The 19,713-nt window shown below is 32.9% G+C and overlaps 1 protein-coding gene across 6 annotated transcripts in view; it reads right to left on the reverse strand.

The window, feature by feature from the left end:
• The window catches only part of LOC110995954 (A disintegrin and metalloproteinase with thrombospondin motifs 16), a 98,278-nt gene that overhangs the window by 25,901 nt on the left and 52,664 nt on the right, over window positions 1-19,713 (reverse strand). For all 6 annotated transcript variants that reach the window (XM_022263408.2, XM_022263407.2, XM_022263404.2 and 3 more), the window contains one exon: window positions 6,599-7,033. In XM_022263408.2, the coding sequence (XP_022119100.1) occupies window positions 6,599-7,033 (435 nt within the window). The remainder of the gene's footprint in view (window positions 1-6,598; window positions 7,034-19,713) is intronic.

Consider the following 19,713-nt stretch of genomic DNA (forward strand, 5'->3'; position numbering starts at 1 on the left):
TTTCATTTTTGGGCGTGAACATACCTTTCTCGTTCATACCGTGGGAATGACAAAATCGTGAGTTAAAAGCAGCCATTAACTAAGATTTCAAATTGTGTATATGCGGTTAGAAAATACATGTAATGAGTGTGAACCGCAGGATTTAATTTGTTAATAAGTAGCTTGGCTGAAATCGTTGCGACGGCAATGGCAAAACGACTCCTCAGTAACCATGGTAACTAAAACCACTCGTAATATATGCCGAACGCGATTTATTAGCAGAGAAAATTTCATCTTGTCTTACGTATATCTTCTATCTGTCAAACATCTTACTCTTACGCCCGAACCCAATAATTAATCCACAATACCAGAGTGAAAACAATCTGAGATCAGGGTGTCCAAAATATATCTACAAAGCGGCTTCTGATAAAAATAAATGTTCTTGTATACAAACACAATAAACTCAAAAACTAGCGAAATGATACAATACAGATTTCGTTAATATATTCCTGAGGAATGTGTCAGTATATAATTCTTTATGGTTTACGTTTTATTGTTGTTGAAGTGATTGCAAAAAATCTTGTAAAAACAACACAAGTTTGGCGACACTGCAGCCGAAGTTGATTATGCTAACTGTCAAACTGTTTTCGAATTAGCTTATTAATAATTTTATAGCACTTTGTATTTATCAATGTCTTTACTCTGTGTTAGGTAATAAAGTATAGATATCTTAGGACATAGAGTTTGAACTTTGGAATGCGGATTTGGTGACGGAGTTTAGCTCGACTGGACATTGCGAAAATACAATTTATATGTAGTTATGGGTGAAAATATTTGTGTTATTTTCATTTGATACATAACACTAGTGAAAAATTCCAACAAGGACACAAAATACATTCTATATATTTGTTAAATATATATTTACATTGTCACATTGTTGTAATGCTTTGTAAGGAAAAAATACACTTTTAATTTATTTATTGATCTTACATATCTTCTGTGCGTTTCGATATAATTCCTTCTAAAAGAATTTTATGATGTGTGTGTGTTCAAGTGAATTAGATTTTTTTATATTTAAATTGTTATATTCAAGACGTGTGTATACAGAGGACGTCTTTTATATAGAACAAGTGATAAATGGGCAGAAGGATCAGCTGATGTTAAGTGATATCGCACATGGACACTGTCAATGCCGAAATTACCGGCTTTTTAAGAATTGGTGCCTTTTGAAGGACCCTAAAGCTCGAACCCAATAATGTATCCACAATCTTAGATTGAAAACAATCAGAGATCATACCGTGACAGTCGATCGATCTCTTATCTGCATCCCAATAACCAAACCCTACAAAGACAAACCTTTTTGGCGACGGATAGGATGCAATCTCTTCGCTATTACACTCATTTCTCATAATCAATATAAACGAAATTAAGTAAATAAAACCGTACAAATAATTTTAAAATATACATGTCTATGTTTAAAACATATTAATTTTTTAATTGTAAAACTGGTGTAAGTTAAAATCTTAGATACTATTTTGTCACAGTTGAACTGTCATTTTCATACAAAGGTCTATCTACATACACCGATCCAACCTAATATGGTTAGTTTGTATCGACAGATGGCTATTAAAATCCGTCGACTTTTATCAATATTTTGATTAAGATGTCTATCTCAGATGGTCAAAAATAGATTCAAATAGGTTATAGGGTTTGGGCGTAAGTCGAATTAGTTCGGAAATATTTCAGTGGGAAGCTGGTTCTACATATAGTGGTGCGCGGCAAAAACTGCCTTAGATAACACACGGTTATAGAAAGACGGCTGTTCAGGTAAAACGGGTGGAATTTCGTATTCTGCCGATTATGAAACAGTCATTTCTGGATCCACTAGTATACTTCAGAGATACGTAAAACTCATAACTTAAGTAAGCTAAAAATTTTGCAATAATGACTTGGTTGTTAACACGGATTTGTTTCCCCAATTTTTTTTTTACTATAAATATGATTAATATTTTACACATATTTCCTATGTTTGATTTGATTAAACATTCAAATTCAAAAATCATTTATTCATGTAGGTAACGATAATGTACACTTATGAAAGTCAAAAAAAGAAATATACATTAAATGCTTCTAATTTTACATTTACATTTTAAATGTAGAATTACAATTTTTTAACCAATCCTTAAGCAGACTTATGATAAGTATTTTTTTATTCTGTGGTAATCCTAAGGCATTGTCACAGATAATCATGTCACGAATTTGTTTATCAAACATCTTCTATTATCAGTGGGTCACGCACAGTGTGGAATTTTTTTATAAAAAACCGTAAGAACTCGTATGTATGAAGTACCATAGCCAGGTTTCTATTTCTCACTTACTAATAATTTTTATGCAAGTAGATTCAGGCTGCGTGTCTGAGATATGCCATCAAACAAGTGATTTTAATATGCATGTAGAAGGTAAAATCCATTTCTACATAGGGTTCCTACACACTAAGATTATTATGATTTCATATGATGGCCATGTTTATCTAAAATATTCAAAATCTTTATAGGAGTTTTTTATACGCCCAATATAAGCTACTCGAAATACTAATCCTGCGTACAGGAAATCACGGGCACCGGCTAGTAAAATATAATGTAATGTTCATTCACATTGCAAAGGAAAATCCTACAATTATATTGTTTACATTATGATCATTATTGGCAATTGTCATAGACAATATTGTAACTTCCTGTTTATGTATTATATTAGACATTAAAGTGACGTCAGATGAAATTAACCTGCCTATTTCTAATCGGAAAAATACGTTAGGTATTTATTATATATTGTTTATCACCGTACAACAGATTAGTACTAGAATGTTCTGTATATGAATATTAATAATAATAATAACTAAGACATTTCTTTTTTGGAACTGTCACTGGTCACAAATCGACAGTGATTGCAGCATCTTACGCCTGAATACATGGAGACTGTCATTAAATAGATCTGCTTCGCTACTACTTCGTACTCAGAGCGTCGTTCAAAGCCGATAGTGATTGCATGTGAAAGAAAACTACTCTTTTGTCATACTCACATTTATAGCTAATGTTATTATTTAATCGGCATAGATGTATAAGTTCTTAATAACAACGTCATCCGCTGTTAGGACTAACAGTTGTTACAAATATGAAGTCCTTATCGAAAATGTTTACTGTATATCTTGATAAAAGAGTCAATCTTTTTTTTATTTTTCAAGCACAAAGATTTACGTAATAAATTGAATAATCACGTTCTTCTGTGAGTTACTATTTTGCTATCGTATCTAACATATTCATTATTAACTAAATTGTGCATAATGTAATAAAATATTTTGTCTAACTGTTTCTGGTTTGTCTGTGACTTTGTCTCTTATTGTAATTTTTGTATATGTAACGTCTGTAGAAATACCAACCAAACCAAAACTGTTTTCCAGGGTATTAAACAACTCAATTTTACTTCTATACAAAATTACCAACAATATGCGATCGACCTAATTATTAAAAAAAAGTAAATAACTTTTCCATATTTTGTAATACAGGAAACAATTATGTAAGAATTATAAAATCATTTCCGAATGAATACAATGGATCTATTTCTTTACATTTGCATAGGGAAATGATCTACAACTTTACATATGTTCACGTCAATAAAATATTACAAATACTTGTATATAGCCAAAAGTCATTATATAACTGTTTTACTTCAAGTTGCAATAACATAATAAAATTGACAAAATTAAATGAAAAGAAGGGACTGGCGGCCCTATCACTTTCGAGTGATCTCTTCCAGGCAACCTCTGTTAAAAAAACATATATACATATATGGATGTAGACAAGGAATGTTTGTTGGTGAATGTTCACCCAGTCTCTGAATAGCAGAGATTCTGGTGTGGTATCCACATGTTCATGCAAATTTTTGGGACAGGGATGCGCAAATTTATTTCCACCTCGTATATAAAAAGAAGTATCATGGAATTACTAGACCACGTCTAAAGATTAAATTAAGAAGATATGATTCCTGACATTATCCACCGAAACCAAAACAAGACTGATAGATATAATTTGCTATGGGTAAATGAATTTTAATATCGCATACTTCTCTATCAAGAATATATGTCACAAATTGTTGCTTTTTAGAGTTCGCAAAGATCCAGGTTTAGAGAAATCATGGTGACGTGAAGGGCACCAAACGAGGTCAATCCCCTACTCAATAGACCGCAAGAGAAGGCTCTTACAGGTCTTACCATCACCCAGGTGCATAGACTTGCAGAAGTGGAGAGTGAAGGAATTTGTGCGGTGCCACTAACACGAACTTCAGAAGTGAAGAGTGCGACTGAAGAAGAGTTAATGAACAACTAATTATGGGGTTCTCTTATTATTAAGATCATGTTTGGTCCAGGTATCTACAACGAGGCCTGAATTTGACATCACCAGCCACGGTTCTACAAGGCCAAACTACCTATGCTTTCCCTTAAGTAATTAATAAAAGAGTACCGAGAGTTTTATACGCCAGCTTTTTCTCTCAGCCAACACCCTCTATCTTCTTTGCCGATGAGTAGGGATGCCAACGGGCTCGAATTTAATGACGTGGAATAAGTGATACCATCATGATCCTATGTTCTAAAATATTATATTATAAATTTCATTTCAGTATTCTTGGAAATGGTAGTGTAATAAAAAAAACCCGTGGTACTACCTTAGTTTTGGATTTCTGTATCTGTTTTTTAATAAATAAATAAGTATCAGAAACACCCTATCGATGTTAACGTATAAGGCATACCATTCTTACGATATTCATCTTCAGCGTTGGAGTAGCACCATAGGTACCGTGATTCCAACGCACGACCCCGAAGGTTGAAGGTTGAAATACGCTGACGAATAGACCAACACTGCTTACACAACAATCTTGTTGAAATGTGAGTCACAAATGCCTGAAATGTCCGAATAGGGCGTGTTTGATGCAAGGCCGAAGGGACTATTTAACTACACAAGCCGCATAAATTAAATACAATTTATTATAGTGTCATGATTGATGGTTCGCAACAAGTTAATTAATAAAACAAGCATTTATGTCAATTAAATGATGATTGAGTCGATTGGAAAGCATTAATTGTATTTTTTGAAGTTATACTTCTTTTGGCGCGATGGAGAAAAAATGATGAGAGTGAATTTTTACGATGCGCGCGCACACCGACACCTAAATTTAACAGCATAAGTTATAATAAGTTAGTTCTAGGTGGTATGAAAATTGATAACTATGTTTAAGTTAGTATTTTTATATGTAGAACACTAGTAGCTTCAGGGTTCTTTTATAAATGTCCTAATATGTGCCAATTTGTTTTATTTAACGTAAAAACCCATAACAATATTAACATACTAATTACTTATATAATAAATGGGTAAGTATTACAAAAATTACACAATAAAATTCTCAGAAAATCTATTTACGTGGGAAGCTTTCACCTATGATGAGCGCATTTTTTGCATTCCAAAGAACAATTGAAAACCTATACACAACAGTTTATGCAATTATCGCTACTAACACATTGATATAAGAGATAAAATGGAGATTTCTCTGGGTTTTCTAAGTTTCGCTTTTCAGTGCCATATGGATATTAGGAAAGTTGAGTCTCATTAGTGCCATTCATTTGTGAAAACAATTAATGTCACTTCTTATGGGTTAATTAATGATTTAATAGTCATTAAGTATGAAAATGACATTAACAATTTTAGAAAGCTTTTTTTTATTTTTCGTACCGTTTCGCGTTTCGCGTTTCGGCGCATACATTATATTACAGCTTCATAATAGTAAGCTTAGTTACCATGGTAACGATCTTTTTCATTTACGCTTTATCAGCAGCTTTTAACGTTAATGAGTAATTAGTTATTTTGGCCCTAAAGAATCTATAATCTGAAATCAGAAAATATAAACTGTTGTGGTGCTAATTGGTCTATAAAAGTGGAAATGAGTAGTACATCACACTAGAGGGATCCAAGTAATATAGGAAAGCAAGCTCTTGACTAAAACCTTCAAGGCACATGGAAACGTGCCGCTAAAAACAGTCCTGCATTATTGTAGAAGCGAATATAACTGGAATAACGTGGAGGGAAATTAAGAGAGCCACCCAGGATCAGGCTGTTTTTTTTCGATGGATGCCTTTGACCCTTCTTGGGAGATATACGGAAGAGACGGTGTTATATGTAATGACCGACTGTCCAATGTATCGATACGACACATTACTCAACAAGCTATGAGAATAAAAGTAACAAAGGCGAATTAAAGCAAATATTGTTTAACATTGTTTTAATAGGCATCTTTATGGGATTTGTAGTGTTTAATCAACCGGGTTCCCAATATCATTTACGTTAGTTATTTAATACCTCCGACGACTACTTAGTCGGGGAATTATTAAGATGATTAAAAAAAACCCTACGTTAAGTGCGAAGCGTATTGCAATTATTAATTATGATTATACAAGCCTATTTATGCCATATCTTTATACTATAAAGTACTATTAGTCCGATGTTTTTATTGCAAAGTGCTTGGTGAGATAAAACTGTAAAAATTCAATATCTGAATATAATTTATAACTCACCGTCACCATCTCCTCATAGTCCACACCATGGGGTTGTGACTCATTCGTCAGCGCCTTCCACATCCTCAGCCCATCCTTTTTCAGCAAACCCTCTTGCCTCCTTAAAACTAGGTTCAACGTCTTCCCAAACGCCTCCAGCTCAATTTTGTGCACATCACTTTCACCGTCACTTAAATTCGCGTCAAACTCCACTCTCACTGTTTCATTTAAATCACCAATTTCCTCTTTGATGGCATCTCTTGTTTTGGCATACATTTTCTCGTTCGTATCAGCCTTTTCGTGTAGGATCTTCTTGGATGACCCGTGGGCGTTTAGGTGTGGGATGTACCGCCTGGCTATGTGGTGTAAGTGGACCAGGTGATAGGATGGTACCAGGCTTTGATGTTCCACGTGGAAGAGGCTTCGGAGCTCGTCGGCTGTCATGTGCTCGTGTATCTGCAAAATGGATAAACTTTAGTATACACTATAGATTTTATCTGATTGAATAAATTAATATATAAATTTATTTTACTAATTTATCTTGTAAATAGTTATATTTATTAGTGTAGTCTTGCAATTGATTTTAATAATAAATAATAAAAACTTTATAAATGACAAAATTCATATATATCCAGTCTTTAGGAAGGTTCTGTGTTGTGGGTATATAGATAACAATTAGTAAGTGGTATATGATAACGAGTATAAAACAGGAAAGAAAAATTAGTTTTAGTGTTCAAATAATCAAACAAAAGCCTTATAGGACAATAAGTAAGTGTTTGTGTGACTGTGTGAATGGGTATGTGGGCGCATGATTTGAGAGTGTAACAAAGAGTTATTATAAGCCTCTGTTAGTTTTTGGCACCTCAGAGTTATGTCAATATACGTAGATACCTCAGTAGATTCGAAATCCAATTCGGTGTAGCGTAAGCGTAATTTTAATGTGATTACTGAGTTTGTATCTGTATTGCTTATGATTAGTTGTAGATTTTTTATTGATAATACAATTGTCAAATCATTATTATTATTCACGTATAAACAACATTAAACAGAATATAAGTTAGTTAGTTAGAATATAAGTAGAGTACGAAAAATATAATTTATATATGTAATTTATTTGAAAATAAAGTTTATTGAAAGTAGATAAAAATAATTTGCGTTTTACATAGCACTAATGAGCCACTAATGTTTATTTTTTATAATACCATAAATGTTTACTTAAGAAGTAATTCATTTAAAAACTAACTTATAATAAATCTTATTTCGACGATTTTAACTAAAGTACTCATATTTACGTAGCATATGTTACGCTTTGCATTCTATATACAAAGAGTAACATAAATTAAACTGTTCTATAAATAAGTGCGAAATAGTGCGTTGATGTCTTTTGTTAGAATGAACGTTATTAGAGTTCTATTTATTGCGAGGAAAATTTGTATTTTTGTAACGAGTAGCCTCAAAATCCGATTTGAAAAGTTTTTTTAACGAACCTTGCTGCTGATATAGGTATATTGCTAGATGGTAATATTTTCTATTACAAGGTAGTAGGTAAACTGTCATATAACATTGACTTCGCCACCCATGTACCTACAGCTACAGTGTTTATTTCCAGATCTTCTGGTTCGTTCGACGCTCGGGATTTATAATAGAGAAATAGCAGTAAATGTCAAATTAGAAGCGTTTAATATGTATATTACTTTACTCACGTTCATAAGTGAACAATGTATTACTTACCTAAATTAATAAATAATGACAAATATGTCAACGTGAAAGTGATTATGATTCATTTCCCGTTTGTCAAAGTCCAATATATTGTGACGTCAACTCGTTTCTGCATACGTTATTAAAGGGAATAAATAAAATATTAAACAAAACCCGGAAATATTAAATGATTAAGCCTTGACAACGGTCAAACCCTTTTCTTATGAGTCGAAATTAAGAAATAAATTCATAATTAAATTACCCTATTAACTTTTAAGATAACAGTTGTTTTATAGCTTAATTTTGCAATTTTAATATAAAGCTTATCAAATATTTGAATTAATTATTTTGCTAATCGATATAACTTCATCAAACCTTGTTAACACAGGTCGAAACATGTTAGATTTACCTCAGTTCATGATCAATGTATCAAGCCTACAAAAATCTTTTTAATACAGGACCTACTGAAATCAGGTTTTGAAGGTTGTTAAATTGGTCTGTTTTCGAGCATATGTAGCGAGTGTTTGCTGAGCGAGAAACCTGAAGTATTTCCAAACCAATTTGACTTAGGGTCCTTCAAGAAAAGAGCGTACAAATTCTTAAAAGGCCGGCAACGCACTCGCGAGCCCTTTGGCATCTAGAGTGTCCATGGGCGGCGGTTTCACTTAACATCAGGTGAACCTGCAGCCCGTTTGCCCCCTGTTCTATAAAAACCTTCTTTAAAATCAAGATTAGAAGAATATCCTTAAAGTATATTTAAATGTAAAAGAGAAGTGTTGTGCGACACTTATCCATGAGGTTATAGATTCGATTCCCGTCTGTGCACGAATGGAATTTCTTTAAATTTTACGTTCCCTCGAACGGTGAAAGAAAACATCGTGAATGGGCTTGCCTTAAACCAAAAAGTCGACGGCGTGTGTCAGGTACAGGAGGCTGATCACCAGCTTGCGTATTCGATTGATAAACGATCATGAATCTGACACAGAAACCTAAAAATATTATAGCACTATTGATATTTTTATTTTTAGTAGTTCAAGTTCAAGTTCAAGTTCACTATTGTACGCATCCATAGTATGAAATATCTAAAAAGCTAAAATATAATTTATCAAGCAACGCAGAACCACTAAAGAGTTTAATGTTTTCGTCATTATTTTTTATAGAACAGTGCGAACGGGCAGGAGGCTCATCTGATGTTAAGTGATACCACCCATGGACACTCTCAAGCCCAGAGTTGCCGTTGCGTTGCCGGCCTTTTAAGAATTGGTACGCTCTTTTCTTGAAGGACCCTAAGTCGAATTGATTCGGAAATCCTTATGACGTTATGATACACTGAAGAAATATTTAAATTGAATCACTAAAGAGTAAATGAACAAGCAAATATTCAATGAATACTATTATTATCACAGTTAAAAACATATTTACCCACGAAACAAAAATTAGTGGAATCGCTATTAGTGGAAGTAGTGCCACTGTAACGCTACTTCTTGTAGTACAGTTACATAATTACAACAATGGATAGACATGTGGAAGCTAGAAAGGCAATTAGTTAATGATTTCCAGCAAGGAAAGTCTATTGCAAATCGCAAATAATTTAATTCATTTACAGGTTAAATCCATAAATGTCATGTAAGGTTGTATGTTCCAAATTTAAATTTAAATTTTCTTCATATTCTATCGGTAGCTCATCTCTGAGCGTAATGTGTAAGGAAACATCTGGAGCGAAGAATGTTCTAACTAAAATTAGTTTTAATTGTCATTTCTACATATTTTGAAACATTAAAGTTTACGGGGAAACGCTCAAAGTTAAATATTTTTAAGGCAGTTTTTTCCGCGCATCATCAGTATGTGGAACCACGTAACAATTAAGTATTTTAACAATTCGACTTAGGGTCCTTTAAGAAAAGAGCGAACTATTTATTGAAAGGCCTGCAATTGACTTGCGAGCCTTCGAGCAGTATCCATGGGCCGCGATATCACTAAACATCAAGTGAGCCTACTGTCCGACTGTCTGTACACAGATGGTGTAACAGGAGGCAAACCTCCTGTTACACTAATGTATCTAATATATCGCTAATAAAACTAGTTTTTCTGCCGGCCTATATTCTATAAGAGTGGATGTTTGTTGTTGTTTGAGAGAGATCACACAAGGTTTATCCTTGTAAAAAGTCAGTGGTCAGCCTTTGAAATTCCTTACAAATCGGAAGTTACCTCCCACTACGAGATAACATATCGCATGCATTCGATTTTGGCATTTATCTCGATGAAATAATGAATAAAATCGCGTGAAACGGCAATCATGTTAGATGTTAGCCTCGCTCGCATTATGTAAGGTTCATTGCAATGTAAAATGGAGCTAAAGGTATTAATATGATCTCAAAAGATAAGTTGTGCAATGGTATTTCGGTAATTGATTTTAACTTTCTAAATAGCAAAATTATTCTTTATCGGAAACTATGGCTGGCAGTATTTATTATTTAGTTCAATGAATAATATATTTGCCAAACATAATGACGGTAATAATTTAAAAGGTAGAATAGAAGTTACAAGTATTATAGTCAATTATTAAAATATATTATGACATTATCAAATTAATATTAATTAGACTGTACACAAATAATCATCAATAGCTTATGACATTTTTAAAAGAAGTAAATTAAGAAAAGAAAACTCCAGTAGGAATCTTTGATATAAATATAAAAGAATCATTCCTTTAATTAAAAATATTTTTAATATTAATATTTTAACGCATGACATAGGTTTCTGGAACAATACAAGTTTTTTTTATTCCATGAACTTAAAGGTTTTTATGGACCGAAAAAATTGAAAAAACTGAAAATTTAAATATCTTTGGTAGGTAGTACCTACCAACAACACTACTCTTAGCTACGTAAAACATACCCGAAACGAAACATAAATGGAAATCAACTATTTTTCAAGCTAAAGCCTGCAAATACAGAGGCTCTGAATATGATTTTGTCCCATTCGGTGTCGAGACCCTTGGTCCGTGGGGTCCTAGCGCGTTAAGGCTTTTTAGGGAATTATCAAAAAGGTTAGTCGACATCACAGGAGAACGAAGAGCTGGCAGCTACCTCGCACAAAGAATTAGTCTAGCTATTCAAAGGGAAAACGCTGCCAGTTTCTTCGGAACCTTGCCTAAAGGGACTCCTTTTAATAATATATTATAGGTACATTAATATTGTTATGTTAGTTGACGATACGTTGAAGTCAAAAGTCGTCATCCTCGTGACAAAGGTTTTGCCAATCTTACATAAGCCGCTTTCCCACAATACACCTAGAATCCAAATCATACAAAACTATTCTAGTTCAGATAGGAAATGTTAGCTAGCTAGTGGTTAGGTAACAAACACTGTGCGGAGGAATATCTCTCTTATAACTAGGTAGTAGGGCTTAAAGTTGTAAAAATGCACTCCTTGATCTAGATGGCCATGGTACCTACAATCTAGGATTGTTTTCTTGTAGAGTTTATATAACTGTGTTTATAGATATTTCTTATACGTTTTTTTAGTATCTCTGTTTGTAATGAAGAATGAGATGAACATATAGTTAGCCACATAATATATCATTATTAAATTAAATTTTAATTAATTCCTTTTTTATAGAACAGGGGGCAAACGGGCAGGAGGCTCATCTGATGTTAAGTGACACCGTCGCCCATGGACACTTTCGATGCTAGAGGGCTTGCGAGTGCGTTGCCGGCCTTTTAAGAATTTTAATTAAGGACTCTAAGTCGAATTGGTTTTTTTTAATATTAATTATAATATATGAGTGTAAAGAGCGAAGAGATCCATCGCCAAAAATTGATTGTCTTCGTAGGGTTTGGTTATTGCGATGCAGATAGGAGATTGATCGACTGTCACGGTCTTTTCTTGAAAGACCCTAAGAAATCTATACTAAAAAAATTTCTAGAGTATCAAAAGAAATGTAAATTTGGTAAGCATGATGATGCTCATTGCTGTTCAAGTATGTGTTTTAAAATCGTGAATTAAAATAATTGATAGTAAATAAAAAAGGGGTTAATATGGTGCGGACTATTGGGAATTTATTGATATATATACCTTCAAAAGGTTTTCTGAAATCTGTGATACTATACTGTGATAATTAAAAATGGAATTGTTTCATTAATAATTAGGTTGTTCATGATAACTGTTCCTCTTGCCAACAACAAATGAAAAATACGGAGACAGCTTAGAAGGTGGTTAGACATTAAAGAAACACCAGATGGTACATGGCAGAGAGGATTGGCAGGATTTAATGTAGGCTTTTACAAAAAAAGAACACACAGACACACTCAAAATCAAATGGAAATGTGGTTAAATGTAAATGTATTTGAATAAAAAAAAATCAGTGGCGCTACAACCTCTTTAGGTCCTGGCCTCAGATTTCTGAATCTGTTTCATGATCATTTGAAATCTAATAGGCATGTAAGTGAACAGCCTCCAGTGCCTGACACACGTCGTCGACTTTTTGGATCAAAGACATGTCGGTTTCCTCACGATGTTTTCGAGCAAATGTTAAATGCGCACATAGAACGAAAGTCCATTGGTGCACAGGCCGGGATCGAACCTACGACCTCAGGTATAAGGTATGAGAGTCGCACGCTGAAGTCACTAGGCCAACACTGCTCTGATTTGAATTAAAGGCTATATTTATTAATCATGACAACTGAAGCATTTAGCAACTGTCGTATTTACAAAGTTAGAAATAATTTAAACAATGTAATTAAATCTCAAATCTATTCTCAAGAAAAATAATGCCTTAAATCGATTATTGTTAATCGATTTTGCCACAAAAACGACCGAAATCGTTAATTTCGTTAAGACCTTGAGCTTTAATCCGGCTCGAAGTGAAAGTTGTGAATTAATCATGATTTTGTTCTTGAATCAGAACAATGCGTTTGGGCAATTATGATAGGTCATGGAGTCGATTTTATTGCTTCTTATATTTTGGTAAGTGGGCGTAAATGTTAGCGAAATGTGAAATTTCAGTTATTTAATTATTAGTAATCTTACACCTTACTGAAATTTTAAATAATAATTATTATTATTTACTTAATATTTCAAATTACTACTTAAACAAAATAAGAGTTTTCCCGACTCTGCAAGTACTTCCTGACGTCTTTTTTTGAGGTGGAAAACATGAATATCCTGATAATAGTTTAAAAAGAATATTTACCTATATAATAAATAAAGATGTCACGAGTAACGTTTAAATTCAAATTCAAAAGTCATTTAGTACAGTTAGTTTAGTTTCACAATGTACACTTATGAGCGTCAATAAAGAAATACATATCAAATGCTTGAAATTTTATATTTATTGCCTGTTCTCAAATCAAGGGCGTAAAACGGAAGAAAATAACTGTCAGTAAATTCTCAGCCTCTGATTGTAATTCGCTGCAACCCTTACACCATGTTCCACTTGATATCTTTACTTAATTAATATATTTATCTATTGTATACATAATCTTACATAGAACGAAGTTGGTGTGGTGGAAACACAAACTGGACACAGAGTTTCTGTTCACCAGGACGTCGAACGTATTTAAATAATTAACTTATTTACATACTAAGGCCAGTGACATAATATACAATATAAATTTTTTACCATTAAACCATCAAAATTGCATGAAAAACGTAATAAACCAATTGGAACATTGTCGCTCCATAGATAGCCAAACAAACCTGTTCTTGACGGGAATTCTCATTCTAATACGTGAGATGTGTTCCAATATTCGAATATGAATTAAATGACGATGTCTGATTTTTGTTATGCGTAGTTTGTAATAATTTTTTAAATTAAATTTAATATTGTTTCTTGTTATATAAGAAAATAGTGTAGCTGGTAGCGAGTTTATTATATAGTATAATAAATGGCTTACTATAAAGTTAAGTAAGATTATCAAGTTGATAAAAGGGACTGGGCAGGCTACTTCAAATTAATTTGCTATATTTGGTTTAAAATATGTATTGTTTGATAATTTGCTTTTTTAAAAGAGTATCGAGAGTTTTTTACGCCGGCTTTTTCTCTGGGCCTGCACCCTTTGTCTTCTTTGCCGATGAGTAGGGATGCCTACAGGTTAAAATTTAATGATGATAAGTGATTTTTGCATATCTTCTGATGCATATTAAACGTAAAAATACAAAGATTTGTCCTCTATCAGCAGTATACAGTTTAATATCTGTAAAAGAGGTGTTTAATTCACATATATAGTTCTGTGCTATACACTATTTTCATAGAACCCACATTACAATTTTGGCGGTCTCAACACGACCTTGCTCCACTAAAATCTTGCTCAACTTGGTGGGAAAACGTTCATCATTATGATATTCGGTGTAATTATAATGACACTGACAAATGAGTATTGAGTGTCATCTCTATAGGGCATGGCGTTCACAAGTAATGTAAATTATCTTGTTATATACGAGTTTTGTATTGGTTCAAGAAACACGACTTCATAATTTATCATACGCAACAAAGATGCTTGGGAGAGTTACAAATGCAAAAAAACGTTGGTGATACCAACAAGCAAGATTAACGCCAATATAGCAGCAATGTATTCATTGTTTTTTTGGGAAATCATTAATATTACTAAGAGTGAGAGATATGAGAGTTAATTAAACAATATACCAACATTTGATACGTCTGAAGCACCTGTCTGACGTACTCAATAGTAAAATATCTCAGATTTAACATTACCCATGTTCAAGCTAACGATCCATTACAGAGAATGACTGAGGGAATGAATGATGAAAACCGAGCAAGTAAAGAACCATATCAAAGTTAAACCATTCTCCTGTAACTCGAAATGGGCCGTTCAAGTATTACGTAAGCAGATTTTCGGCAATTTATCCCCCCCTCACCCCTCTTGACAGCAAAAGTAACTAAAGCCCGTATTCACTTCTTGTAGGAATCCTCGAAAATACATCTTGTTTTCAAGCATAGACAATGTGTGGGTAAACTGTCTGTAAAGTCAGTTTACTGACGACAGTTGAATGGGACAACGTCATAAGAAAATACTGATGGAATGGTTGCATTATTCAAAAGAAAATTTTAATTTTATTTGTTTGATAGATTTGTATGGATATATATAGAGATGGAATAAATGGAAATCACAATTGAATTGATCAAGTTACATTCATTTGTACTCATAAAAACAATAATGTCAATATATTAACCAATGACACTGCTGAACGCAACCGATTGTGCCTCTTTGTCACTCGTTCCGCGCTCTCGCTTGCACTTCAAGCCTTAAATGGATCAGAGGTAACGACGCATGCGTCATGTTTTTTTGTGCGTGCAGCCGGCTCCATCGAATTATAAAGACGCTGTCACGTCAAAAGTAAGTAATTACTGTTGACGTAATCACTAATCAAGAGAATCAAACCCCCCAACCCCCAATCTCATCTGATTTAAAAAGGCTATACTTAACGCAACGTATTTGTGTACAGTATTGCGCGCGCCATTTTATGTTCTTTAATTTTTCTATGGCAACAATACCTTTACATATTCCACGTCAGTGTATACCATCTAAGGTATTAGGAGAGTCGATTGTTCTCCATTGTGTTCAACGAACATTGTTCAAGAGGTCATTGTTTAGATTCCTTCGTTATATACAAAAATAGATATATCGCTGACGCAAATTGTCGTTGATGTGTTTGTGTTAGTGGATAACCCTTAACGTTGATATGAGCAGTGACATCGAAAGACGAAATCGTTTGATTGTGATTGGTCAATTGCATTCATCCAAATGCTATGTTTGTTGTGTAGTTTTTACTGTAAATATAATCGTATATACGATTACTAACGGCCCCCTCGATTTCACACGGCATATTTATTTTTTAACATCTTGGCATAAACGTACTGTAATATTGTAATGTAATGCAATGTAATTATTTAGGTATGTCCCCCTAAATAATAATGTATTTAGCAGTAGTGCATTTCTTTCTCCCTTTGTGTTGATGAAAGCAAAACCTCAGAATAAATGAGATCAACAGGTCATTTAAAAAATCACTGAGATTTTGAATATATCTTATATATATAAAATTCTCGTGTCGCGGTGTTTGTGGTTAAACTCCTCTGAAACGGCTTGACCGATTCTCATGAAATTGATGTGTGCATATTGGGTATGCCTGGGAATCGGACAACATCTATTTTTCATCCCCCTAAATATTGAGGATAGTCCACAGTCCACCCCTAAATATATATTTTTAATTTTTAGATTTTATTTTTATTTTTTTATCAACTGTATCAACAGCATTAAAAATATATACAACCCTAAATTTTCTACCCTCTACGATCAACCCCTATTTTTTTATTATAAATGATATACATGGCAAAACGACGTTTGCCAGGTCAGCTAGTATTCTTATACTTTGCATTTAAAATAGCCTAAATTAATCAGTAATATTGTATCATTCAAATTTTGAAAGAAATTTTAAAATCTACATACAAATCTTTTCATTTATAATATTAGTATAGATATATATGAACGTTTCTTTGTTAAGTAAAAGGAAGATGTGAATTGTTTAAGGTGAATATCATTTAACTATGCCGGTGCGGATATTGACTCAGGTCGAACATTAGTACTACTGTGATAATTTCTTAATATCCACCGGTATTTTTTGTCTCACCACTGGAACACTTAGCTTCAAAGATGCCAAATCAACCCAAAAACAAATTCTTAAATTATCAATGTTTAATTAGTTTGTTCGATATATATATATATCCCCCTTATCACTTCGGGGTTTGAAAGGTAGATAGTAGCTGATTCTCAGACTTACTGAATATGCATAAAAAATTCATAAGAATCGGTCAAACCGTTTTGGAGGAGTATGGGAACGAACATTGTAACACGAGAATTTTATATATTATATTATATATATCTCAATAGGGCTATAACCTTTTCAGGTCTACGCCTATGTTTTCTGATATATTTCAAGATCATAGAGTAAGTGATTAGCACTTGACACCCGCCGTCAACTTTAAGGCAAACCAATTTTCTCACGATGTTTTCCTTTCCAGTTGGAACGTATGCAAAATACGCTTATATAAAAAAGCCCATTGGTGCACAGGATCGAACCTACGACCTCAGGGATGAGAGTAGCACGTTAAAGCCACTAGGCCAACACATCTCTGCTTTTATCTCGTTATTCGATTAGATCCCCGTCAGTTAAAATAATAATATAGATAATCAACACAAATTCTTTTTACAGTATCTGTACCATATTTTCCAAATATGGTACAGATACTGTAAAAAGAAAACATAGTACAGAAAATTTAAAATATAATTTTTCACTAGGCCAATACTGCTTTAATTTATTTAATTCACTTTAATTCAATTCGTAATTTTGATATTAAGATGTCAGATGATTGAATTGTAAAACACTTCTATTGTTAAAGAAATTGCAGTTACTGACAGACAAGAAATTAGCTATCAATCGAAAGTTCATTTTGTTCGGATGCGTTCATAATGTTTGATTAATGATACATTTTCGGTATCACCTCAAACAAAAAAAAACAAAAAAACTTGGCGATTAAAAAGAGTGGCGGAGAGTTTATTGCCAGTTCTTCGTTCTACGCCTTTAATTTGAGAACTAGCAGTAAATGTAAAATCAGAAGTATTAATTATATATTTCTTTCTTTGACGTTCATAAGTGTACATTCTGTTACCTATGTGAATAAATGATTTTTGACTTTGACTTTTACATCTGTCGTTCCCTAACTGACCTTTTTTAAGGAAATTTTTACCTAACACCAGCTATCCACTGAATTATCTCCGAACCAATTCTAGTCAGTTCAATATTTAAAAAGCCCGGCAACGGACTTGCGAGCCTTCTTGCAGTATTATTAGCATCAGATGAGTTATTATATTCTATTAATAGACTAGATTGTCAAATTTTTTTTTTTAATAACATTTTTAAGCTGCCCTCGTTTACTTATATATGACACTATTACTACATGAACCTTTTCTTATTTCTTTCTTTCACATAATATATGCTATTTTAGCGAATACATTATTTTACATGTTGATACATGTGGGACATACAATTAATCAACCCGCATAACATTGTCAAGGAAATAAAAATGTAATTACTTTTTGTAAGTGTTGCAATGTGCAATGATATTACAATAATAATTATGTTTTGTTTGTGGTATAGGATAAGTCAGACATTAAATCTTGAAATGGAGCGTTTTAGAGTTAAGACATTTAGTCTAATATTCATATTCTAGAATCGTACATGTCTTGACTCTGAATTCTAAATTCGAAATATTTTTTGATTGATAAAAGCTTGCGTTGGCAAGCTTTCAGCTCGACACGCTATCATTGGTAAAAGAACCACAATATATAGTTTTTAATGACTAAAGGCAAACATGATACACACGAAGAGATAATATAAGTAGAAGAATATAAGTGCTGAACTGCCCATGGACACATGTTACGCCAATGATAAGTAAGTAGTAAGAAAATAGTAGTAATAGTAATTATATACATAATTAATTTCAAGTATTTAAGATTTGAAGTAAGATATTTATTTTTTTAAACTCTTTAATTATAAAAAATACTTATTTGAATTAAAAGTAGTCGACTCCATTTAAATCAATCAAGTTTCACTCAAAGAATTTTGTTAGGAAAATGTTAGATGTTCCTTATATATTTATTTATTATTATGGTATATACGCTAAAGGCCAAAGTTCTCACATTGTGTACAATGCTTTACTTCATTGTGTGCCTGAGCTATTTATTAACAATAGAAAGTCGTTATGCAAGTCAGTACATTTTGACTTTAATTTCATAATCTCATTTCCTGTTCTAATTTTGTTTTTATGTAATGAAGAGCCACACGGTTAGGGCATGCGATTCTCAAACCTAAGGGAAAGTCATTTTATTTCAGGTGTACAAGCCAGTGGCACTTCTTCTCTTCTAAATTTCATCTCCAGTGCCAGTACAAGAATTGGTCAAAAATCTCTTTATCTGTGCCTTCTGTGCTCGATACAAGCCGTCGACTTATTTGTTGTGCTTCCCATCGTGGAGCCCACATCCCACTAGACAATTTTATTGTTAAGGGGAGGACATTAGAAAATTGATTTGGAATTGGAATTCAAGTTTTTCATTATACGTTTTACTTACTATATATCGTTAAAAAATTCTAAGTAATTTCTTCATAAAAAGCAAATGTGATAGCCATTATTTATGTTTTAAAAGTTATGTAAGTTGAGTAGGGGTGAATACTAGTATTATGGACAAATAAATATGACTAAGTTTTTAAGTTTTAAGAAGTCGTGGATCTTCACTTAAAAGCTTTGATAAGTAATAATTATTTAAATATTAAATAAGTAACACTAAGTTAAGGTTCGATTTGGATTCCATTGCAGTCGTTAAATATTTTTAGGTAATTGTATTTCAGAGTATTATATATATA

The sequence above is a fragment of the Pieris rapae genome, chromosome 20 (genome assembly GCF_905147795.1).
Source record: "Pieris rapae chromosome 20, ilPieRapa1.1, whole genome shotgun sequence".
NCBI classification, from domain to species: domain Eukaryota; kingdom Metazoa; phylum Arthropoda; class Insecta; order Lepidoptera; family Pieridae; genus Pieris; species Pieris rapae.